This window comes from Hypanus sabinus, chromosome 11 (assembly GCF_030144855.1).
Source record: "Hypanus sabinus isolate sHypSab1 chromosome 11, sHypSab1.hap1, whole genome shotgun sequence".
Taxonomy (NCBI): Eukaryota; Metazoa; Chordata; class Chondrichthyes; order Myliobatiformes; family Dasyatidae; genus Hypanus; species Hypanus sabinus.
In genome coordinates, this window is record NC_082716.1 from 27,606,570 (window position 1) to 27,627,748 (window position 21,179).

General features: G+C 39.4%; 2 protein-coding genes across 5 annotated transcripts in view; one reads left to right on the top strand and one right to left on the bottom strand.

Moving 5' to 3' along the window:
• Positions 1–1,479: 1,479 nt before the first annotated feature.
• med8 (mediator complex subunit 8) lies at positions 1,480–20,319 on the bottom strand. 2 transcript variants are annotated; one of them, XM_059984017.1, is made up of 7 exons: positions 20,241–20,319; positions 16,641–16,762; positions 14,949–15,093; positions 11,873–12,013; positions 11,025–11,112; positions 9,715–9,960; positions 1,480–1,955 (listed from the first exon to the last, which is right to left on the bottom strand). In XM_059984017.1, exons 1-7 carry the CDS (start codon positions 20,244–20,246, stop codon positions 1,891–1,893), a joined length of 813 nt encoding a protein of 270 aa, XP_059840000.1. In that variant the 5' UTR covers positions 20,247–20,319; the 3' UTR covers positions 1,480–1,890. The 2 variants fall into 2 exon arrangements, with proteins under 2 accessions (XP_059840000.1, XP_059839999.1); XM_059984016.1 differs by lacking the exon at positions 20,241–20,319 and adding an exon at positions 19,972–20,234.
• A 17-nt stretch (positions 20,320–20,336) lies between these two features.
• The window catches only part of szt2 (SZT2 subunit of KICSTOR complex), a 230,927-nt gene continuing 230,084 nt past the window's right edge, over positions 20,337–21,179 (top strand). For all 3 annotated transcript variants that reach the window (XM_059984006.1, XM_059984008.1, XM_059984007.1), the window contains exon 1: positions 20,337–20,468. In XM_059984006.1, the coding sequence (XP_059839989.1) occupies positions 20,442–20,468 (27 nt within the window). In that variant the 5' untranslated portion in view covers positions 20,337–20,441. The remainder of the gene's footprint in view (positions 20,469–21,179) is intronic.

The following is a 21,179-nucleotide window of genomic DNA, read 5'->3' on the forward strand; positions in this document are numbered from 1 at the left end:
TTTTTTTGAAAAATTGCAACGTGGAATCTTGAACTTTTATACTTCCATGAAAGAGTATGGAGGACTTGGATTATTGTCTCAGCATATTTGTTGGTACAGCACTGAGAGCAAGTGCCTCATCACATGACTCCCCAAAGCCTTTCCACTATCAACAAAGCACGAATTAGGCTGTGTGATGTAATACTCTCCACCTTACTGGAAGGATGGAGCTTCGGCAACATTCAAGGAGCTTACTATTATTTAAATTGAAGCAATTTGCTTAACTTGCACTGTTGGACCATGGTTGTATTGAGTGGCATTACAAAATTCACTTTGCTACCTGTTATAAACTCCTCTTTAATCCTTGAACTTTACAATTGAGGTTCATCACATGTAGATTTTAAAAAAACATAACTGACACAGTTGCATCAAATCAGTGAGGATTGTGCTGGAGCCACCTGTAAGTGTTGCCATGCTACTGGTGCCAACTTGGCATGCCCACGATTTACTAACCCTAATTGTATATCTTTGCAATATGGGAAGAAACCCATGTGGTCATGGGGAGAACATAAAAATTCCATACAGACAGCAGCAGCAGGAATTGAACCTTCATTGGTGATCACAGGTGCTGGAAAGTAACTGTGCTAATTATATGTTACTGTACTGTTCTATAGAAAGTAGAACATTGTTACTTCTAAGTAGTTTCCAGAACAAAGTTGTATGTCATCTTGATTTGGAAATAATTATTACTTCAACTCTGCTGTCAAAATCTCAGAATTCCCTACTGAAAACAGAAATGAGAAAATCTGCAGATACTGGAAATAGAAATTGAAATCTGCAGAAGTAGAAATAGAAGTTTTGTTTTCAATAATAGTCATGTGTCAGATGCTTCTCAAACCTCTTGTGGATCAAAAGTCTCTTTCACTTAAGAAAACTTCAAAAAATGATTAAAACAGTCCATGAAGTTACACAAAGATGTAGCAGAAGATAGTAAACCATGGAATGCATTTAGTTAAAACAGTCTAGGTACTTAAGTAGGCAGATAGACCCAATGCGGAAAAATGGGATTAATATAGGTGTGTAAAACTGAGATCGTGCAAAAATCTTACATTGATTAGAGGATAGTATTTTATAAAAATTACAAACTGCAGATAGTTGAAATTTGAAATGAAAGTAGAAAATGTTTCTGTAGGAAGAGAAACTATTTTTAATTCTGACAGAATCCCAAATCTGAATTAGGTTGGGAAAAGAATTTTATAAATTACTAGTACTTATAAATGATTATACAGATTTTTAAGTCATTTGTCTTTGGGTGAGTGGGTACCAAAGTACAGGGAAGTATAAAAAAGTTCTTTATTCAAAAACCAGTTACACACTTTATACAAACCATCCGGTAATGTTGGATGCATACAGTTTAAAAAGAGAATTATAAATAAAAGGTTTTTTTTAATAAATTTTATAAATTTTTTATAAGGCAGAGGGAAACAACAACTTAATGGGTATTAAATGGATTTTTAAGACAGTTTGAAAATGCAAAAATATATCATGAAAAACATTAATACATAAGTAAACTTGGTCAAATACATGTAATAGCTAATTGTTGCAAAGATTATTCTTCAATTATAGTAAATCTAGCTTCAGGGTACCATTTGGAATCCACAGATTATGGACGTAATGAATAAAAAGGAAAGTTGTACACTGAAGGTTTATTGTAAGAATCTTCCTGAAGATTCAGCAGCACTTTATATATGCATTGTATTTAATATCAAATTTCCATCTTGAGTGTACTATATAAATATACAAATGCTTAAATTATAAAAAATCTTCAAACTATCAACCAAGTTAACATTCATTTCAGGTTGTTCCTTACACTAAATATGGCAATTTATGACAACATCTATGCCACAGGGCTCATCGCTGATATGGATGCATTGACGCAGACTTGATGTTTGTTTTTATGGTACTTGGCATTTTACCTGGGGAAAAAAAAGGGGAAAAAAACTGAAGGAGAACACTTTAATACTTATAATTTAGTACACTGAAGGTACAGGATGTGAAACCCACCACCTCTGATAATTATCCAGCACTCTTCATAATCAGTTATTTTATTTTGCTATAAAACATTAACTGTGATCTCTAACAATGATAAATGCAGGACTGAATTGAAGTCTGCGTAATAATTCAGTACTAAATTAAATTCTGCAAGAAAAGGGGAATTTAAATGGAAATACAGTACTCGAACTAATAGAAGGTAAAATACACTTAGTTGCCAAATAACCACAATCATTGCCTTTTTAAGAACACATTTACCACATTTTGACAGGTTTACTCTATACAGTTGGCCCTCCTTATCCGCGGGGGATTGGTTCCCAGACCCCCCCACGGATACCAAAAATCGCGGATGCTCAAGTCCCTTATTTAACCTGAATCAGTGCAGTGGTCTTTAGGACCTAGCGGAACCCCAGACTTTATTTAACATGTTCAGAGCGGTGGGCATTAGGACCCGGCATAGCTCTGAATCCACAGTGTTTCTGTTCATAATAATCACGATCTCGATTGACAATAAGGTGGGAGGAATAAAGCGACTGGAAAGAGATGAAATGCCATCGGTCATTGGAAAAACGTTAGGCTACAGTCGGTCAATGATTGGAACAATTTTAATGGAGCATGTGAAAGGCCCTGCCCTGATGAAAGCTACGATTATTACTAAGCAATGCAGTGTTTTAATTTTTGGGTTTTTGATCCTCCACATCAACGCGGCAGGGTAGAGAGCACATTCGATAGCGATCTGTCACTAATGAGCCCAGCGCTGAAACATACGTTCTTAAGTGTTTTATATGCATAGAAAGGTAAAATACATACTACATACGAATGCAAATGTTTGACTAACTGACGCTAAATAATACCGTATGTACCTGTTCCGACTTACTTAGTAAGAGGACTTCCGATTTTTTTTCGATCCTGATCCACGATAACCCATGCACATCCTCCCGTATACTTTAAATCATCTCTAGATTACTTATAACAGCTAATACAATGTAAATTCTATGTAAAATAGTTGTTATACTGCATTGTTTAGGGAATAACGACAAGAAAAAAAGTCTGTACATGCTCGAACAACAAGTGCTGCAAAAGCACTTATGGGTTTTCGCGATTGGTTGAATTCGCGGATAAGGAAGGCCGACTGTATACTTCACTGCTTTCCTTGATTATTATATTTCATAGGTTTATCACATATGTCAAAGTAAGTTCCAACAACTTCCATTTTTACTCGGTTGCAGGAAGGGCAGGACTAGCAGCTCAATGTTCTGGGATTCTGTTGTTTTAGATGCAACAGAGTGGGAGGGGTTAAAGGGTGGCATTACTAATCAGGGAAAATGTCATGGCAGCGCTCAGTTAGGACAGACTGGAGAACTCATCTAGTGAGGTGTTATGGGTGGAACTGAGAAGTTAGAAAGGTATGAACATGTTAATAGGGCTATATTACAGATTACTAAGCAGTCTTAAGAGATTTAGAGGAACAAATTTGTGGAGAAGTTGATGACTTGCGAGAAACATAAGATTTTTATAGTAGGTGATTTTAACTTTACACATATTGACTATGACTCCCATACTGTAAAAGTTTGTGTGATATTCGATCTGCTATTAGGGAATGAGACAGGGCAGGTGACAGAAGTTTGTGTAGGGTAGCACTTTGCACCTAGTGATCGTAATGCCATTAGTTTCAAAGTAAATATGCAAAAAGATAGGCCTAGTCCATGGGTTCAGATTCCCAATTGGTGAAAAGCCAATTCTGATGGTATCAGAAACGATCTGGCAAGTGTGGATTGGGACAGGCAGTTTCCAGGCAAAGGTATACTTAGTAAGTGGGAGATTTACAAAAGTGAAATTTTGAGAGTACAAAGCTTGTATGTGCCTGTCAGAATAAAAGGTAAAGTTAACAGGTATAAGGAACCTTAGTTCTCATGAGATTTTGAGGCCCTGGTTAAGAAAAAAAAAGGTACAAAGCAGGTATAGGGACAACTGTAGTGCTTATGGAGTACAAGACATGCAAGAGATGCTTCAGAGCAAAAGGACTGCAAGGGAGAAAATTGGTCATCGGAAGATCAGGATGGTAAACCATGTGTGGAGCCAAAAGACAGAAAGATCTTAAATGAATTTTTTCACATCTGTATTTACTCAGGAGACAGACACAGAGTCTATAAAAGTGAGGCAAAGCAGCATCAACTTCCTGGACACTACGGATTACAGAGGAACAGGTGCTCACTGTTCTGAAGCAAATTAGGGTGGATAAATTACCAGGGCCTGACAAGGAGTTCCCTTGGACCCTACAGGAGGCAAGTGCAGAAATTGCTGGGGTCCTATCAGAGATATTTAATTTATCCTTAGCAAGAGGTGAAGTACCAGAGGGTTGAAGGCTAGAGAATGTTGTTCCACTATTTAAGAACAGCATTAAAGATAAACCAGGAAGTTTAGGTCAGTGGTGGGAAAGTTAATGGAAGGTATTTTAAAAGACTGTATATTTAAGTTTTTGGATAGACATGGAGTGATTAAGGATAGTGTGGTTTCATGCATGGTAGGTCTTCTAAATAATCTTACAGAGTTTTTCGGGGAAGTTAGCAGAAAGTAGATGAATGCAAGGCAGTGGATGTTGTTTACATGGACTTTGACAACGTGGTCAAGAGGTTCAGTAGCTTAGCAGTCAAGATTAGTTAGTAAATTGGATTAGACCTTGGCTTTGTGGGAGAAGCCAGAGAGTGGTAGTAGATGTTTGCGTCTCTGAATGCAGGCCTGTGATTAGTGGTGTGCCACAGTGATTGGTGCTGGGTCCATTGTTGATCATCTAGATCAACGATCTGGATGATAATGTGTTTAACTGGGTCAGCAAATTTGCAGACGACACTAAGATCAGGGTGTGGCGGACAGTGAGAAAGGCTATCATGGTTTGCAATGGGACCTGGACCAGGTGGAAAAATGGCCTGAAAAATGGCAAGTGAAACTTAATGCGGACAAGTGTGAAGTGTTACACGGTGAATGATAGGGCACTGAGGAGTGCGGAAGAACAAAGGGATCTGGGAATACAGCTCCATAATTCATTGAAAGTGGCGTCACAGATAGTTAGGGTAATAAAGCTTTTAGCACATAAGTCTTAATAAATCAAAGTACTGAGTGCAGGAGATGGAATATTTTGTTGAAGTTGTGTAAGAGACTCGTGAGGTATAATTTGGAGTATTGTGTGCAGCTTTGGTCACTTACCTACAGAAAAGATGTAAATAAGGTTAAAAGGGTGCAGAGAAAACTTACAAGGATGTTGTCAGGTCTGGACGACCTCAGTTATAAGGAAAGATAGAATAGGTTAGGACTTTATTTCCTGAAATGTACAAGATTGAGAGATTTGATAGAGGAATACAAAATTATGAGAGCTATTGATAGGGTAGTTGTAAGCAGGCTTTTTCTAACGGAGGTTGGGTGGGACTACAGCTAAAGGTCATGGATTAATGGTGAAAGGTGAAATGTTTAAGGGAATATGCCAGGAAATGTCTTCACTCATTAGTGGTGGACCAATCGACTCGCAAAGACAGCTTCGCACATGTTGGTGAGAAGAGTTTAAAAAAGGAGCATTTCGCGAGAATTGGCGCATTCAATAGCAGGAGCAAATAAAAGTAAAACAGGGTCAAAGCAGAGCAGCCATTGTGTGAGGGAATCAGTTTAGGAGTGAGAACTTGAGGCTTTGGCAAGGAGGCATAGGTAAGTAGCAAGTAAGGCTTTTGTTGTGGTTGAATAGAAAGTCACTAAATTACAGTCAATTATTTGTCAACAAAATAGAGAGTACAGAGGAGATTTACTAGAATGTTACCTGGGTTTCAGCACCTAAGTTACAGAGGAAGGTTGAACAAGTTAGGTCTTTGTTCTTTGGAGCGTAGAAGGTTGAGGGGGGACTTGATAGAGGTATTTCAAATTATGAGGGGATAGATAAAGTTGACGTGGATAGGCTTTTTCCATTGAGAGTAGGGGAGATTCAAACAAGAGGACATGAGTTGAGAGTTATGGGGCAAATGTTTAAGGGTAACACGAGGGGGAACTTCTTTACTCACAGAGTGGTAGCTGTGTGGAACGAGCTTCCAGTAGAAGTTCAATTTTGTCATTTAAAAAAAAAATTGGATAGGTATATGGACAGGAAAGGAATGGAGGGTTATGGGCTGAGTGCAGGTCGGTGGGACTAGGTGAGAATAAGCGTGTGGCATGGACTAGAAGGGCTGAGATGTCTTGTTTCCGTGCTGTAATTGTTATATGGCATGTGATGTGAAATTTGTTAACTTAGCAGCAGCAGTACATAATATAGATGAACGTAATGATAATAAAGTAAATCAATTACAAAATACGTATATTGAATAGATTAAAAATCATGCTAAAAACAGTAATACTGAATATTAAAAAAGTGAAGTAGTGTCCAAGGGTTCAATGCCCATTTAGGAACTGGATGGCAGAGGGGAAGAAGCTGTTCCTGAATTGCTGAGTGTGTGCCTTCAGACATCTACACCTCCCATCTGATGGTAACAGTGAAAGGGGCTTGCCCTGGGTGCTGGAGTTCCTTAATAATGGATGCTGCCTTTCTGAGACATTGCTCCCTGAAGATGTCCTGGGTACTTTGTAGCTGACTAGATTACAACCCTCTGAAACTACTAATCTGGGATTTACACACACAGGTCTGGAGATTAATGCAAAAACAGAAAAAAAATCCATTGAGCAGTAGTCCTGTGGATGAAAATACCTTGTTAACGAGAGGTCAGAGCAGAATGGCCTGACTAGTTCAAGCTGGCAGGAAGGCAACATTATCTTAAATAATCATGCAACAGTGGTGTGCAAGCCAATAAGGTGGCCACTAAGTCTACATCACTGTAAGGGCATGCAAAGTAAATAATGAAACTGTGGCGACCCATTTCCTAGCGTATCCGAACCGACTCACAATTAGATAGCCTACGGGGGTTTGCGAGCACAGAGCTTTGGAGCCTCTGCGCCATGGGGGGCCGGTTGACAGAGGCTTAAAAGTGAGGCTGAAGTTTTCGAATAAAGTTTTTTCCTTCGACTGCAGTTACCGACTCCATGTCGTAATTTTAGCGCACCGCTACAAAACATTGATTGGGACTCCCATACTGTTAAAGGTCTAGGTGGGTTAAGAGTTTGTAAAATGTGTAGAGGAAAGTTTTCTAAATCAATATATAGATGTACCAACTAGGAAGGATGCAATATTAGATCTCCTATTAGGAAATGAGTTAGGGCAGGTGATGGAAGTGTGTGTAGGGGAACAATTTGGTTCCAGTGATCATAACACCATTAGTTTCAACTTGATCATGGATAAAGATAGATCTGGTCCTTGGGTTGAGTTCTAAACTGGAAAAAAGCCAAATTTGAAGAAATGAGAAAGGATTTAAAAAGCGTAGATTGGGACAGGTTGTTCTCTGGCAAGGATGTGATTGATAAGTGGGAGGCCTTCAAAGGAGAAATTTTGAGAGTGCAGAGTTTGTATGTTCCTGTTAGGGTTAAAGGCAAAATGAATAAGAATAAAGAACCTTGGTTCTCAAGGGATATTGGAACTCTGATAGAAGAAGAGAGAGATGTATAACATGTATAGGCAACAGAAAGGAAATAAGATGCTTCAGGAGTATAAAAAGAGTAAGAAAATACTTAAGAAAGAAATCAGGAGGGCTAAAAGAAAACATGAGGTTGCTTTGGCAGTCCAGGGTGAAGGATAATCCTAAGAGCTTCTACAGGTATGTTAAGAGCAAAAGGATAGTAAGGGATAAAATTGGTACTCTTGAAGATCAGAGTGGTCGGCTATAAATGGAACCAAAAGAAATGGGAGAGTTATTAAATGGGTTTTTTGTATCTGTATTTACTAAGGAAGCTGGAATGGAAACAAAGCAAACAAGTAGGGAGGTCATGGAACTTACACAGATTAAACAGGAGGAGGTGCTTGCTGTCTTGAGGCAAATCTGAGTAGATAAATCCCCAGGACCTGACAGGGTATTCCCTCAGACCTTGAAGGAGACTAGTGTTGAAATTGCAGGGGCCCTGGCAGAAATATTTAAAATGTTGATATCCACGGGTCAGGTGCCAGAGGATTGGAGTTCCGTTGTTTAAAAAAGGCTCAAAAAGTAAGCCAGGAAATTAAGGGCCAGTAAATTTGACATCGGTAGTAGGTAAATTATTGGAAGGAATACTAAGAGATAGGATCAACAAGTATTTGGATAGACAGGAACTTATTAGAAAACGTCAGCATAGCTTTGTGCATGGTAGGTCATGTTTAACCAATCCATTAGTTTTTCGAGGAAGTTACCAGGAAAGCGGATGAGGGGAAGGCAGTGGATGTTGTATACATGGACTTCAGTAAGGCCTCTGACAAGGTCCCGCATGCCGCATGGGAGGTTAGTTAGGAAGATTCAGTCGCTAGGTATACATGGAGAGGTAGTAAATTGGATTAGACATTGGCTCAATGGAAAAAGGCAGAGAGTGGTAGTGGAAGGTTGCTACTCTGAGTGGAGGCCTGTGACTAGTGGTGTGCCACAGGGATCAGTGCTAGATCCACTGTTATTTGTCATCTATATCAGTGATCTGGATGATAATGTGGCAAATTAGATCAGCAAATTTGCTGATGATACAAAGATTGGAGGTGTAGTGGACAATGAGGAAGGTTTTCAAAGCTTGCAGAGGGATTTGGACCAGTTGGAGGAATGGGCTGAAAAATGGCAGATGGAGTTTAATGCGGGCAATTGTGAGGTATTGCACTTCAGTAGGTCAAACCAAGATAGAACATACAAGGTAAATGGTAGGACACTGAGGAGTGCAGTAGAGCAGAGGGATCTGGGAGTAAAGATACATAATTCCCTAAAAGTGGTGTCACAGGTGGATAGGGTCGTAAAGACAGGTTTTAGTACATTGGCCTTTATAAAAATGTAACGGTGAGGTTGTATAAGACATTGGTAAGACTGAATTTGGAGTATTGTGTGCAGTTTTGATCACCTAATTACAGGAAGGATATTAATAAGGTTGAAAGCGTGCAGAGAAGGTTTACAAGGATGTTGCTGGGACTTGAGAAACTGAGTTACAGAGAAAGGTTGAATAGGTTAGAACTTTATTCCCTGGAGCATAGGAGAATAAGGGGTGATTTGATAGAGGTGTATAAAATTATGATGGGTATAGAGAGAGAGAATGCAAGCTGGCTTTTTCCACTGAAGCTAGGATAGAAAAAAAACATAGGTCATAGTTTAAGGGTGAAGGGGGAAAAGTTTAAAGGAAACATTAGGGGGGGCTTCTTCACGCAGAGAGTGGTGGGAGTATGGAATGAGCTTCCAGATGAAGTGGTGAATGCGGGCTCACTTTTGACATTTAAGAAAAACTTGGACAGGCGTATAGATGAGAGGGGTTTGGAGGGATATGGCCCAGGTGCAAGTCAGTGGGACTAGGCAGAAAAATGGTTCTAATGTTGACACTAAACCAAAGCTCAAATACCAAAATCAATTATTTGGCTGCAAAATACTTTTAGACGTCAGAGATAATTAGCTATAGTACATAAATTTTGATATGATCTTCTGAGGTTTTGAAAATGATGAATAAAAATGCTGATTTGCATTATAAAGGGTCATATGACAGAAATAACCATGGTTTTGAATATATACAGTAGCTTTCCAGCAATAGAGTAGAAGGGAAAGCTGATCTAATAATTGAATTTCTTACCTGGCTGACCTTGCTGTGAAGCAACTTGCCCAGGCAATCCCTGTTGGCTTGGCCCACCTTGAATTGATACCTGTGACAGGCTTGGACCTCCCTGCAGGCCACTACCTGGTACAGACTGACCTGAGGACACTGTTCCACCTTGGGGTTGTGCTCTGATTGGTTTGGATAATCCTTTTCCAAATCCAATTGCTGCGATTAGAGCATTTGTATCAGCTGGATTAAAGGTTTGCTTGTTCTGTCGCAGAGCTAAAAGGAAAGAAACATTGCAAGTCCAAAATACTGCAAGTCCTGATTACTCTAACATTCCTCTACAACATTATAATAATTGACCAGATCTTGCTAGCCTGGATCTGATCCTCCTGGAAATGCTTCCATGTCCCAGAGTCTAGCAATGAGGTTTGAAGGGCAGCAGGACTTCCAGCGATGCAGTGAGAAGGCTCCATCCATGACACTCGGGAAAATTTAAGTCAAGTATATCACTAAAGTCCAGACTTCAGCAATTTACTGAGCATACTTTTAACATTGGCTACCGCAAACATTCAGAGCGTTTCTTTAACTGTATCTATAAAACCTGACTACACAGAAAAAAAGTAGTGCTTTTGTAATGAAAAAAAAAACTAACTGATAAATTTTAAAGGAAATATTGATTGTTTTGCCTCATTTCCTCATATCCAGGGCATTTCTTTAGCAGCATCTATAAAATTTTATTCTTTAAAGTTATTATAAAATATTAAAATTTTATAAGCATGCACAGTAAATTGCTCAAGTCTGGAATTTAGTGATATACTTGACTAATTTTCCCTGAGTGTCATGGATGGAGCCTTCTCACTGAATCACTGGAAGTGCTTTTGTAAAAAACTGCTGCAATTTCAGTTAATTAATAAATAGATTTTCCCCCTTTTCCTTATCTATGATTTGATGAAGGCAGAGCTTATATTAGAGAAAAACTAATCAATTGCTGGCATTTAGCCCATAGGGCCATATTTCACATACTGAGGGAATTAATTTAGGAAATTACCATACAATACATAGTTCAGTGTCTCTTCTTCTCAGTAACTAACAAGAGACATGCTGGCAGATGCAACAGATTGACACATTTTCAAACATTTCACTGGCTATCTCTATTACCAATGGTGTGCAGATATAAAGCATCAGATTTTCGGCATCAAGTTGGAATTAAGGTTCAAAATTTCTAGCCAAATAATATGATTCTTCAGCTATGCTAATAATATTTTTCAGAAATTTCAAAGCATTTTTCAAATCATAAAAAAGCTGTGAAATGATTATAAATTATTTTGTTTGCTGCATACCTCCACTCTCAGTCTCACGGTCCTCCCGGGTGTTGTTGAGTTTCTCAAGTAGGTTACTGCACATTTTGTTCATAGACTGGACATATTTCTGCACAATAGCAACACATGAGCAAAGTTATTTTGAAACATTACCTGTTCAGTGAATACATTAATTTCATTATTATCTTGAAATATTCACTTAGTTTGCGCCCTTCGTTTGCAAAACAATAAGTACAAAGTACGATTACCACAAAGTAATCCAAATCTTTTGTTTCTCAATTTCAATTACATCATATTATCTGCAAATGGACCTTGGGTAATCAGGTAGCAGAGTTTCATTGAACATACAAGACCATACGTCAGAGAATTGTGCCATTTGGCCCACTGAGTCTGTTTCACCATTCTATCATGGAAGATTTTATCCCTTCCAACCCATTCTCGTGCCTCCAGAGATGCCTGTGGCAGTGATTTCCTCAGATGCACCGTCCTCTGGCTAAAGAAATTCCTTCTGTCTGTCTGAATCAACATCCTTCTATTCTGAGGCTATGCTCTCTGGTCCCAGTTTCCCCCACTAAAGGAAACATTCTCTCCACATCCACTCTATCTAGGCCTTTCAATATTTAATAGGTTTCAATGAGATCCACTCTAATTCTTATCAACTCCAGCAAGTACAGGCCCAGAGCCATCAAACACTCCTCATATACTAACCCTTTCTTTTCAGGGATCATTCTCTTGAATGCCAGCACATTCTTTCTTCGACGTCTGACATGATAATCATTTCAACCACCTCAAGTATTCTGCTAGTCACTTCTGCCTTCATTTGTTTGCATAAAACCAAACTATATTTCTAAACGTTAACGATGCAATACCTGAGCTACATCAGGTGCCAGACGCGCTGCCTCTGCACTTAGTTGCTTTTCCTGTTCTTCAACTTCTGGATCTGGTTTAGTCCGGAGATGATCTGGAACCACTTCATGACTGAAAACTGGAACTCGACCCTCTGTTAGTTTCTGTGAAAGGACAGAAAATCAGCAGGCAAGGTCATAATTTTTGAAACATTTCTGACACTTGTAATTCTCTAGAGCAAAAGATGCAATTTTATTTAGTTTTGAAAGAAAATCAATACTTCTCTCCAAAACTGCGCCAAACCTTTGTAATCACCAGGTCTGGACAAAATTCTTCCAATTGTTGCTAAGGGAAGTAAGGACAGAAATTGCAGAGGTACTGGCCAAAATCTCCTTAGTCTCCTGAGAATTGCAATTGATATCCTTGTTCGAAATAAATTTATAAGGATAAACTTAAGGGCTACAGGATGGTCTAAATTTAATGGTTGGAAATTTGTTAGAAATAATAATCTTGAGACAACATGAACGGATACCTGGAAAATAATTATCAACACAGATTTATTAAAGGCTTTAACTGAATAAAACTTGTTTCATCCCTACTCAGGTTACCTTCCTGAATCTTTTCTCTGTTACATTGATTATTGTATTGGTACTGCTTCATACAAAACTCAAAACTTTTGCTGCCAAGTTTCACCTTGCACACACGGTCCATCTTCTGTTCTCTTTCAGGATTCTGTCTCTAAGGCAGGGGACTGCTTAGTAACAAAGTATCAAAGTAACAAAGATGACTTTTCTCACAGTGAGATGACTTCTTATTCCTGACCTTGACTTTCACTCTAGTGTAGCATTGAGTCTTTGACTGTGCCTCATGTATTTCTCGCATATCTGCTCTTATTCCTTTCCCCCAGAACGTGAAAAGGACGAAATAATACATTTAATAAATACCACATAGCAGGTTTGTCTACAAAACTGAAGGCAATGGAATAATAAATCCTACCAATACAAGGCTCCATTGATATAAATTTCCTTGAAGACTATAAGCAAGAGTGATTCTTGGTCTATTAAACTGCAACTAATCGTACAATGGTGTTCCCTAGAGGTTGAACTAAAGTCACTCTGTTACTTGTTAAATATTAATGATTTGGGACCAGAAAATACAGGGCACAATTTCAAAATCTGCAAAATGACGTACACACTGGAAGTGTTAGACACTGACCAGTCTGTTAGAATGATGAAGCACATTGCAGATGAAATTGCAGAGAATTGTGAGGTTATACAATTGGTTTAAGAATAAGGAGACATTATAATTTAGAAGTGGTGTTCCAAAATGTCTGTAGGCTTTTGCTGTAGCAACCACTTTTCACTTCTGACTAGAAGTTTTGTCATCAGAAGATACAATCGAGGAGGAATCAGGAACAAGGGTAATTGTTCAGAAAACGAAAGATGTTGGGAAATTCTCAGCATATTACACAGTATTCATGGAGAGATGATTAGAGTTAAATTCAAGATCCCTATTGAGTATTTTCAACGTCTTCTGCTTCACTTCAGATTTCCAGTATTTTTCATGCTTTGCTTGAGAAATGGTTGCTCTTGTTCTTTTAGTACTTCTCAAGCACAGGATCATGTGCCAAATCACTCCGAGAGGAAAAGAGGCGAATTTGAAGTAGCTGTTCTAGATACAATTTACTTTCTATGATGTATGTTGTTTGCCTCTATAAATCATTTAATTGTAACTAAATATTTAGCTATTTGGAGTTGGTTCAGCACTTGCTATTTTTCACCTTTCAAAACTGAGAATATTATGAGGACCTTATATAATTTATAGAAAGCATTTCACTGCACATAGAATTAATTATCACAACAGAGTTATATGAACTTTCAAGATTTAAAGGTAAAGATATAAATTTCAATGAAGTCAATGTGGAAGCTGTCAACAGGTAAAATATATAATCTAAATAATCCTATGCTTCCTGCATACAGAAATAACTACTGAATCACAGCACGTTTTCCATGCCAGATTCTTTCCAACCAGCTGTTCCTCCCCCATTAAATTCACCAAGGTTTGAAGAAACATTTTGTAAAATTATACCTTCCTGGGAGACCCATCAAGATTAAACTGTCTGCTGAAATACTCAACAAGTTAAACAGTATCTGTGAAGAAAGTGCTACATATTCTGGTCAATATTATGCCAAAAGGTCATTGATCTGAAATATTAATCGTATTTTTTCTGGATAGATGTTGCATGACATGCCATGTTTTCTCTGGTATTTTCTGCTTTTATCTATAATTTCCAATATCTGCTGTATTTTGCTTCTGTGCACATCTATCTTTTCCTGAATGAATGTCGCTGTTATAAAGACAAATTATGTTCCTTTCACTCTTGTTATTAAGGCATCAATCCATTCAATTTAACAAGGTTATTATATTGCTTCATTTTCAGATAGCTGTTTATGATACTGCCTTTCTGAAAAATAGAGTATATGACATCCTTTAAATTAATGGTTCAGAATTGAAATATTCAGCCAGTTAACCCAGAACATAGACTATAAAACCTCAAGACATAGGAGCAGAATTAGGCCATTCCATCATGACTGATTTATGACCCCTCTCAACCCCATTCTTCTGCCTTCTTCCTGTAACCTCTGACACCCTTACAAATAAATAACCTATTAACCTCCGCTTTAAATATACCCAATGGCCTGATCTCCGCTGCTGTCAGTGCCTATGATTTCCACAGATTCACCACAATCTGGCTAAAAACCCTCCTCCTCTCTGTTATAAAAGGATGTACTTGAATTCTGAGGTTGTTCCCTCTGGACCTAGACTCCCCCCAATATAGCTAACATCCTCTCCACATTCACTCTATCTAGGCTTTTAAATATTCAATAGGTTTCAATGAGATCTACCCTCATTCTTCTAAACTTCAGCGAGTACAGGCTCAGAGCCGCCTAACACTTCTCATACATGAACCATTTAATTCACGGGATGATTCTTGTGAACCTCATCTGGACCCTTTCCAGTATAGTGAGAAGGATATCGCACAAGAATTCCCAGCTTTTGTTAAGTAATGGAGTAGATGCAATTGGATTCATGACATACCATCAATTCATCATCACGATCAGGAGAAAGCAGCAATGGAATGATGACCTGATTTCTTAGAATCGGTGTTTTATCATTCCTTAGGAGCTTGTTCAAGGTGTTTAGCTGCCCAGATACCAGAGCAAAGTTATCCAAGACTGAGGGCCTGTACAACAGTTGAAAGATAGGTGTCAGGTTAGGAAAAACAGCTGCAGGAAACTTTAACAGCAGTTTGAAAACGGAACCGAACTTCAAGAGTATGCAGCCAGTTTCTGTTTTTCTGTTTTGCCTTAATCAGAACTAGAAAGAGTATTTTAAGCTTGATAGATAGTAAGTCATGATCAGAAGATACATAGTTAGTAAAGGAACAAATGATGGGAGCAAGAACCAGCCATCGTATTGTTTTTAAACATACTGACACTTGCAAGCAGTAATTGGTTTTGAGATCACAAGGTGCAAGCAGTACCACTCTATATGAGGAACAGAAACTGCATTGTCACAGTGGGGAGCTACAATAGTTCAGAAATTGGTCACTGTAATATACAAGATTGATTAGTGCTCAGTTTCCTTCTGGAAGCCAGTTCTTGCTAACATCAATGGTTCTAATATTAATTATATACCTTCTGACAATGGCTCACTAATCTGCAACAAAACTCCGTCAAGGAACATTCCCCTCCCCCACCTATTCCTTCTCAATACTGTGATGAACGTATTGTAACCTCTTTGCAAAAAATGAAAAAAGAAAAAAGGACATATATAAAAGATATGTAGATTTCTGCTCAGTTGAATAAAGCAAGTATGCTTAAAAAAAAATTGGCCTCACATCTTTAAACTCAAACCTACTCTGAATAAAATATTCAACAAATCAAACAGCACTCCTGGAGAGACAACAGAAACTGATATGTTTAGTTTGTTTCAGGCTCTGGAGATGCTGACAATCCTGCCGAGAATTTCTGGCATTTTATATTTCTATTTTAGAGATTCAACACTTGCAGAAATCAGCCGGAGGTATTCAGGAAACGTGATAAAGATTCTGAGTGTTTAAAAAAGGGAAAATTTAAAGTAAATACAAAAGGAAGCTCTTGTTGCCAGACTTCATTCATACCCCCATGTAGACATTAATCAACTTCATGTAATTGGTAAGCTTCTTCTTTAGCTACAGCCTGCAGTTAACATGTAAAGCAAAAAAAATTGTGCTGTTTGATTTAATTTTTAGACAAATGTGATAAAGCTCTTTCTAATATGCTTAAACAAAGCAGGAATATTGTAGGTGAAGCTTGGGCTAGATGCTGCAAAATCCAAACAGAGCTGTCCTAATAAAATTTACGATATGGTAATGCAGTGGTTTGCACGATGCTTTACAATGTATGTTCTCCCCATGACTGTGTGGGTTTCCTCTGGGTGTTCTGGTTTCTTCCCACAGTCCAAATCCATACCATTTGGTAGGCTATTTGGTCATTGTAAGTTATTCCCTGATTAGGCTCAGATGAAATCAGGGAATTACTAGGTGGTGTAGCTCAAAGGGTCAGAAGGGCCTATTCTGCACTGTACCTCAATAATAAAAAACTTTAACCAGGACACTAATTCTGATTTCCAACTGTATTTCTCATATCAACCAACATGTTAATTATTCATACTGGGTTGCTGATATCTGAAGTTACTTTGCAACAAAGAATTAAAGGAATTAAACAGAGAAGGAAGTGGGCTTCATACCAGTTCATCCGATCAAATTCATTCTCCAGTTTCAGGATGAAAGCTGCCAAAGAGTTCTTCAGATCAGCCACGCGACTGATAATTGCATCCACTGATGCCTCCAGCTGCTTTTCTTCTTGTGGCTGTGGAAAGTAAACATTAAACTTTGAATAAAATATTCCTTTTTTGCAGAAATTTAATTCCAGAGTGAAATGAAAGCTACTTCCCATGGTGTTATGGTAGCATTTTATGAAGAGTGACATCAGTCCTGATAATCCAGATTGAGTTCAGATGTACGACTGCCAAATGCTTACTGATATAGCATCATGGCAATGCCATCAAAGAATTTTCCATGCTGGTCAGACACTGTAAGGATGGCGTTCTGTCCTCTCATTTCGACTGGTATCTCTAAGCCTGTCTATTGCAACTTGTGATACTGTTCAAAAAGCTAAATAGGTATAACTTCTGTAATGATTCCTGGTAGGGCTCTTTAACAGATTACCACGTAGTCTTACTTTGCTGTCTTCCTTATCATATGAAAACAGTTGGGTGTAACCTTATATTCTCTGATGCTACTACTAATAAACATAAAGGTGCAAAAAAGATTCACTACGAAGGTTCCAAGTACGAAGGATTTCAACAACAAGGCTGGCTGGAGAAACCGGGGTGGTTCTTAATGCAAAAAAGTTCAAAGAAATTTATTTGATGAAGGTACTCTAGATCATGACTGGTTTAGATAGTATTGGTAAAGGAAAGCTGTTCCTAATAAGATCTAGGAAGCACAGATATGGAATATGGGAAGCATTCACTGTTGGTGGAGGTTTTGCAAACTGAATCAATTCAGGGGAACTGCTACGAACTGAATCAAGTGAATGCTCCTGCTGGGAAATGAGGAAAAGGACAATTGGCAAGCACCTCTCTCTTCAATACAGTGGGCAGCCAGCATCCGGAACATCGGAAATGGGAGAGGAAATAGGCCTCTACGAGATTCATCACAATCATAATATCCAGAAATCTACTGCCTCCCCAGCCCTCAGCAGTGGAGAATGCCAATGATTTACCACCCAAGTAAAGAAATTTGCTTTCAGTCCCAGATTGCTTACCCCTTATTCTGAGACTCTACCCTCTGGCTCTGGACCTCAGCTAGATTAACCACCTGCCAAATCCTGTAAGAATTCTACTTAATTACCTCTTATTCCCCTAAACTTAAGAATTTTCCTCACCTGGCAAGAGCCAAGTAAAGGGGGAGCAGCTGAGAGGGAGAAAGAACTTCAGGAATGATTGGTGGAGGCTAGAGTGCAGAGGAAAACGTGTGGATGAGATTGTAAAGTTGTATAGTCGGTGTTGAGGAAGAGGTTGTGAATGGGAAAATCTGTCATTCACATTCTCAACGTTGACTGTATGCAATTATACAATCTCAATAAAATGAATTTTTGCATGTCGAAGCACAAGTGAGAGCAAAACTGTGTATATCAGAGTCTCATCTGTCATCACCTTGGACTCCTGGCCCTTGGACCAAGGCTTTCTCTGTTTAACATGTTAGGTGATGTGAAAGTGCCCATGTTAGTAGGATCTGAACAATAGCATTTCCTAAACTGATTGAGAGAGAACAGAATGAGCCATTTTGGCTGATGGACACTGAATATTCTAATAGAAGCCACAACTTAATGGGTTAAAAGGTCATCTTTGGAGCCAGAGCATTTCTATGAATTTTCTGTGTTTGCTGACACTCAAGATTTGGAAAATCAATAAAATGCTTGTTCAAAAACTTGAAACATATTGTTCATTTTTGCTCTGAAAACTCCAATACACCTAAAACAAGTATTAAAAAAGACAAACTGAGTAATAAATTATGTATTTAAATGGGAAAAAAACCCAGAACAAATTAGAACACTACCAACCCTACTCAAGTACTACAAAACTGTTTATTAGTTCCTAATAGTTATCAACAGAGGAATCAATCCAGTGTATGCTGCTGTTTTACTACTCTTCACAAAACCCTGAAACATCAGGATACCAAAGATGCATATATTCAGATGCTCTTTATAGATTACAGCTTGGCATTTAACATCATCATCCCCCCTAAACTAATTAACAAACTCCAAGATCAGGGCCTCAATACCCCTTGAGCAATAGGATCCTGGATTTCCCCAGTCAGTTCGGATTGGCAAAAACATCTCCTCTACAATCCCCATCAGCACAGCAGTACCCCAGCAATGTGTGCTTAGCCTCCTGTTCTGCTTGCTTTACACCAATGTTTGTGTGGTTAAGTACAGCTCCAACACCATATTCAAGCTTGCTGATGACACCACTGTTGTGGGTTGTATCAAAGGTGGTGATGAATCAGCAGACAGGATGGAGATTGAAAATTTGGCTGAGTGGTGTAATAACAACTTCTCACTCAACGTCAATAAGACCAAGGAACTGATAGTGGAGGGAAACCAGAGGTCCATGAGTCAGTAATCATTGGCAGCTCAGAGGTGAAGAGGGTCTGTAACTTTAAATTCCTGGGTGTCATTATCTCAGAGGACCGGTCCTGGACACAAAATATAAATATATTTGCTAAGAAAGCACAACAGTGCCTCTATTTCCTCACGAGTTTGTGGAGATTTGGCATGTCATCAAAAACCTTGGCAAACTTCTATAGATGTGTGGTGGAAAGTCGCTGACTGGCTGCTTTGTGGGAACACTAATGCCTTTCAGGTATCCTACAAGAGGTAATATATTTGGCAGAGTACATCATGGGTTAGCCATCCTAACCATTGAGCACATCTACATGAAACATTGTTGTAGAAAAGCAGCAGCCATCATCAAAGATCCTCACCACCCAGGCCATGCTCTTTTTTGGCTGCTGCCATCAGGTAGAAGGTACAAGTGCCTCAGGATTCACACCACCAGGTTGAAGAACAGTTACTACCCCTCAACCATCTGGCCCTTGAACAAAAGGGGATATTACATTCATTTGGGGGTCTCTTTTATCTTGTTATTTCATGCTCGTTATTTATTCCTATTTAGTTATTAACTGCAGTTTGTTCACAGTTCCTGCTGTTTACAGTTTAGCGATCCTGTTTAGTTACCGTTCTATAGATTTGCTAAGTATACCTGCAGAATAAAGAATCTCAGGGTTGTATGCGGTGATATGCATGTACTTTAATAATTAAAATTTTACTTTCATGTTTAGTCTTGCTTTATCTTATCCCCCTGATAAATCCTCCAGCTCTGTAATTCCCCCCCCCCCCAAGATATCGGATTTCATCCAATTCCTCTACTCCATCACTTCAATGACTTCAATAAGTCCACGAGTTGTAATAGCTGCTGTAATTCCCATCCTTCACCTTTAAGGCTCTCTCACCTTACTCATGGTGCCAAAGTGAACCAAGCCCCAAAATCAATAGTGTGAGTTGACGAGAACTGTAAAGATGTCAGCATCTCATTTTCACACACACTTGTGTCGAAAGGGCTATATGAATAATGGAAATGGGTGCACCGCTGCCAGACTTTCTTCAGAACAAAAAAAACCGGATGGTGAATGTTTCCCTGCAATCTTCACTACTTCCAGCAACGCCGCGGATCTGGGAGCGGCTCGAAGCTGAAACCCACGCCGGATGCCCGCCGCCTCACCTGCATCGCCTCCACCACCAGCTCCCTCGAAACGGAAACTGGCACCCGCTCCGTCCTCCAAAACCCGGCCCTGCTTCCGTTTCCGGGTTCGGAGTTCAGAGGTCAGGAAGCAGCGGCAGGTTGGGATGATCTGTTGGGATCCCGTCTGGCGAGGGTAGGCAGCGGCGGGCGAAGGTCCCGGCATGAGAACGGGCAGTCAGCATGTCCGGCGGAGAGAGAGACTCGGAGGTGAGTAGGTACCGGGGGGCCGGGATGGGCCGGGGCAGTCACTGTCAGTCGTATGTAAACATTGACGGTCCGGAGTGAGGACACAGCACGTGTAGGGGCTGTGAGGGCAGAAACTGTACAGGGGTGCGGGGACATGGGGCACACAAGAGGGGCGTGGGGGGCACTGTAAATAACGCTAGGGAAATGGTGGACTGGGCACGGCACAGGGTGTACACATGATATGCAATATATACGAGGTGTAATTAAGGTAAGGTAATGGTGGTCAGTATAGGGAGTGGGGAAAGTGTCAGCAGCGTGTGAGGCAGGATGGAAGGTGCACAAGGCGTGGGTGTACAATAAACACAGGGTGAGGGGAGTGGTGCTCAGTATGCACATTGGGAGAGAGGTGACAGTACCTTGTTAACGGTGCGTAATGGGGTGGGGGTGGTCTGTTTGTATTGGCTTCTGTGTTCCTTGAACATATGGGCTTGGCGAGTGTGTACCCCAGACTAGGATGGGTGGGTCTATAGGAGCAGTGGAATGCTTTTCATTTTCCTTGGCCTTTGTACCCCTGTATTCTTCGAGTTTGTTCTGTAGTCCATTATGTTTTTCCTGATTGAAGGCCCTTTGGAAATTTAGAGAAATGACATGTACTGTGTTTCTACTATCTACTTTTTTTAAAAAAAATTCTGCATTTGGTAAGCAAGGTCTTCCTTATGAAGTCAATACGGG

Coding starts and splice junctions, on each gene's coding strand:
- med8 (XM_059984016.1), bottom strand. Junction 15,094..16,640: donor GAATTTGATCGGATGAACTG/GTATGAAGCCCA, acceptor ACTGTTGTACAG/GCCCTCAGTCTTGGATAACT. Junction 9,961..11,024: donor CCGTGAGACTGAGAGTGGAG/GTATGCAGCAAA, acceptor CTTTCCTTTTAG/CTCTGCGACAGAACAAGCAA.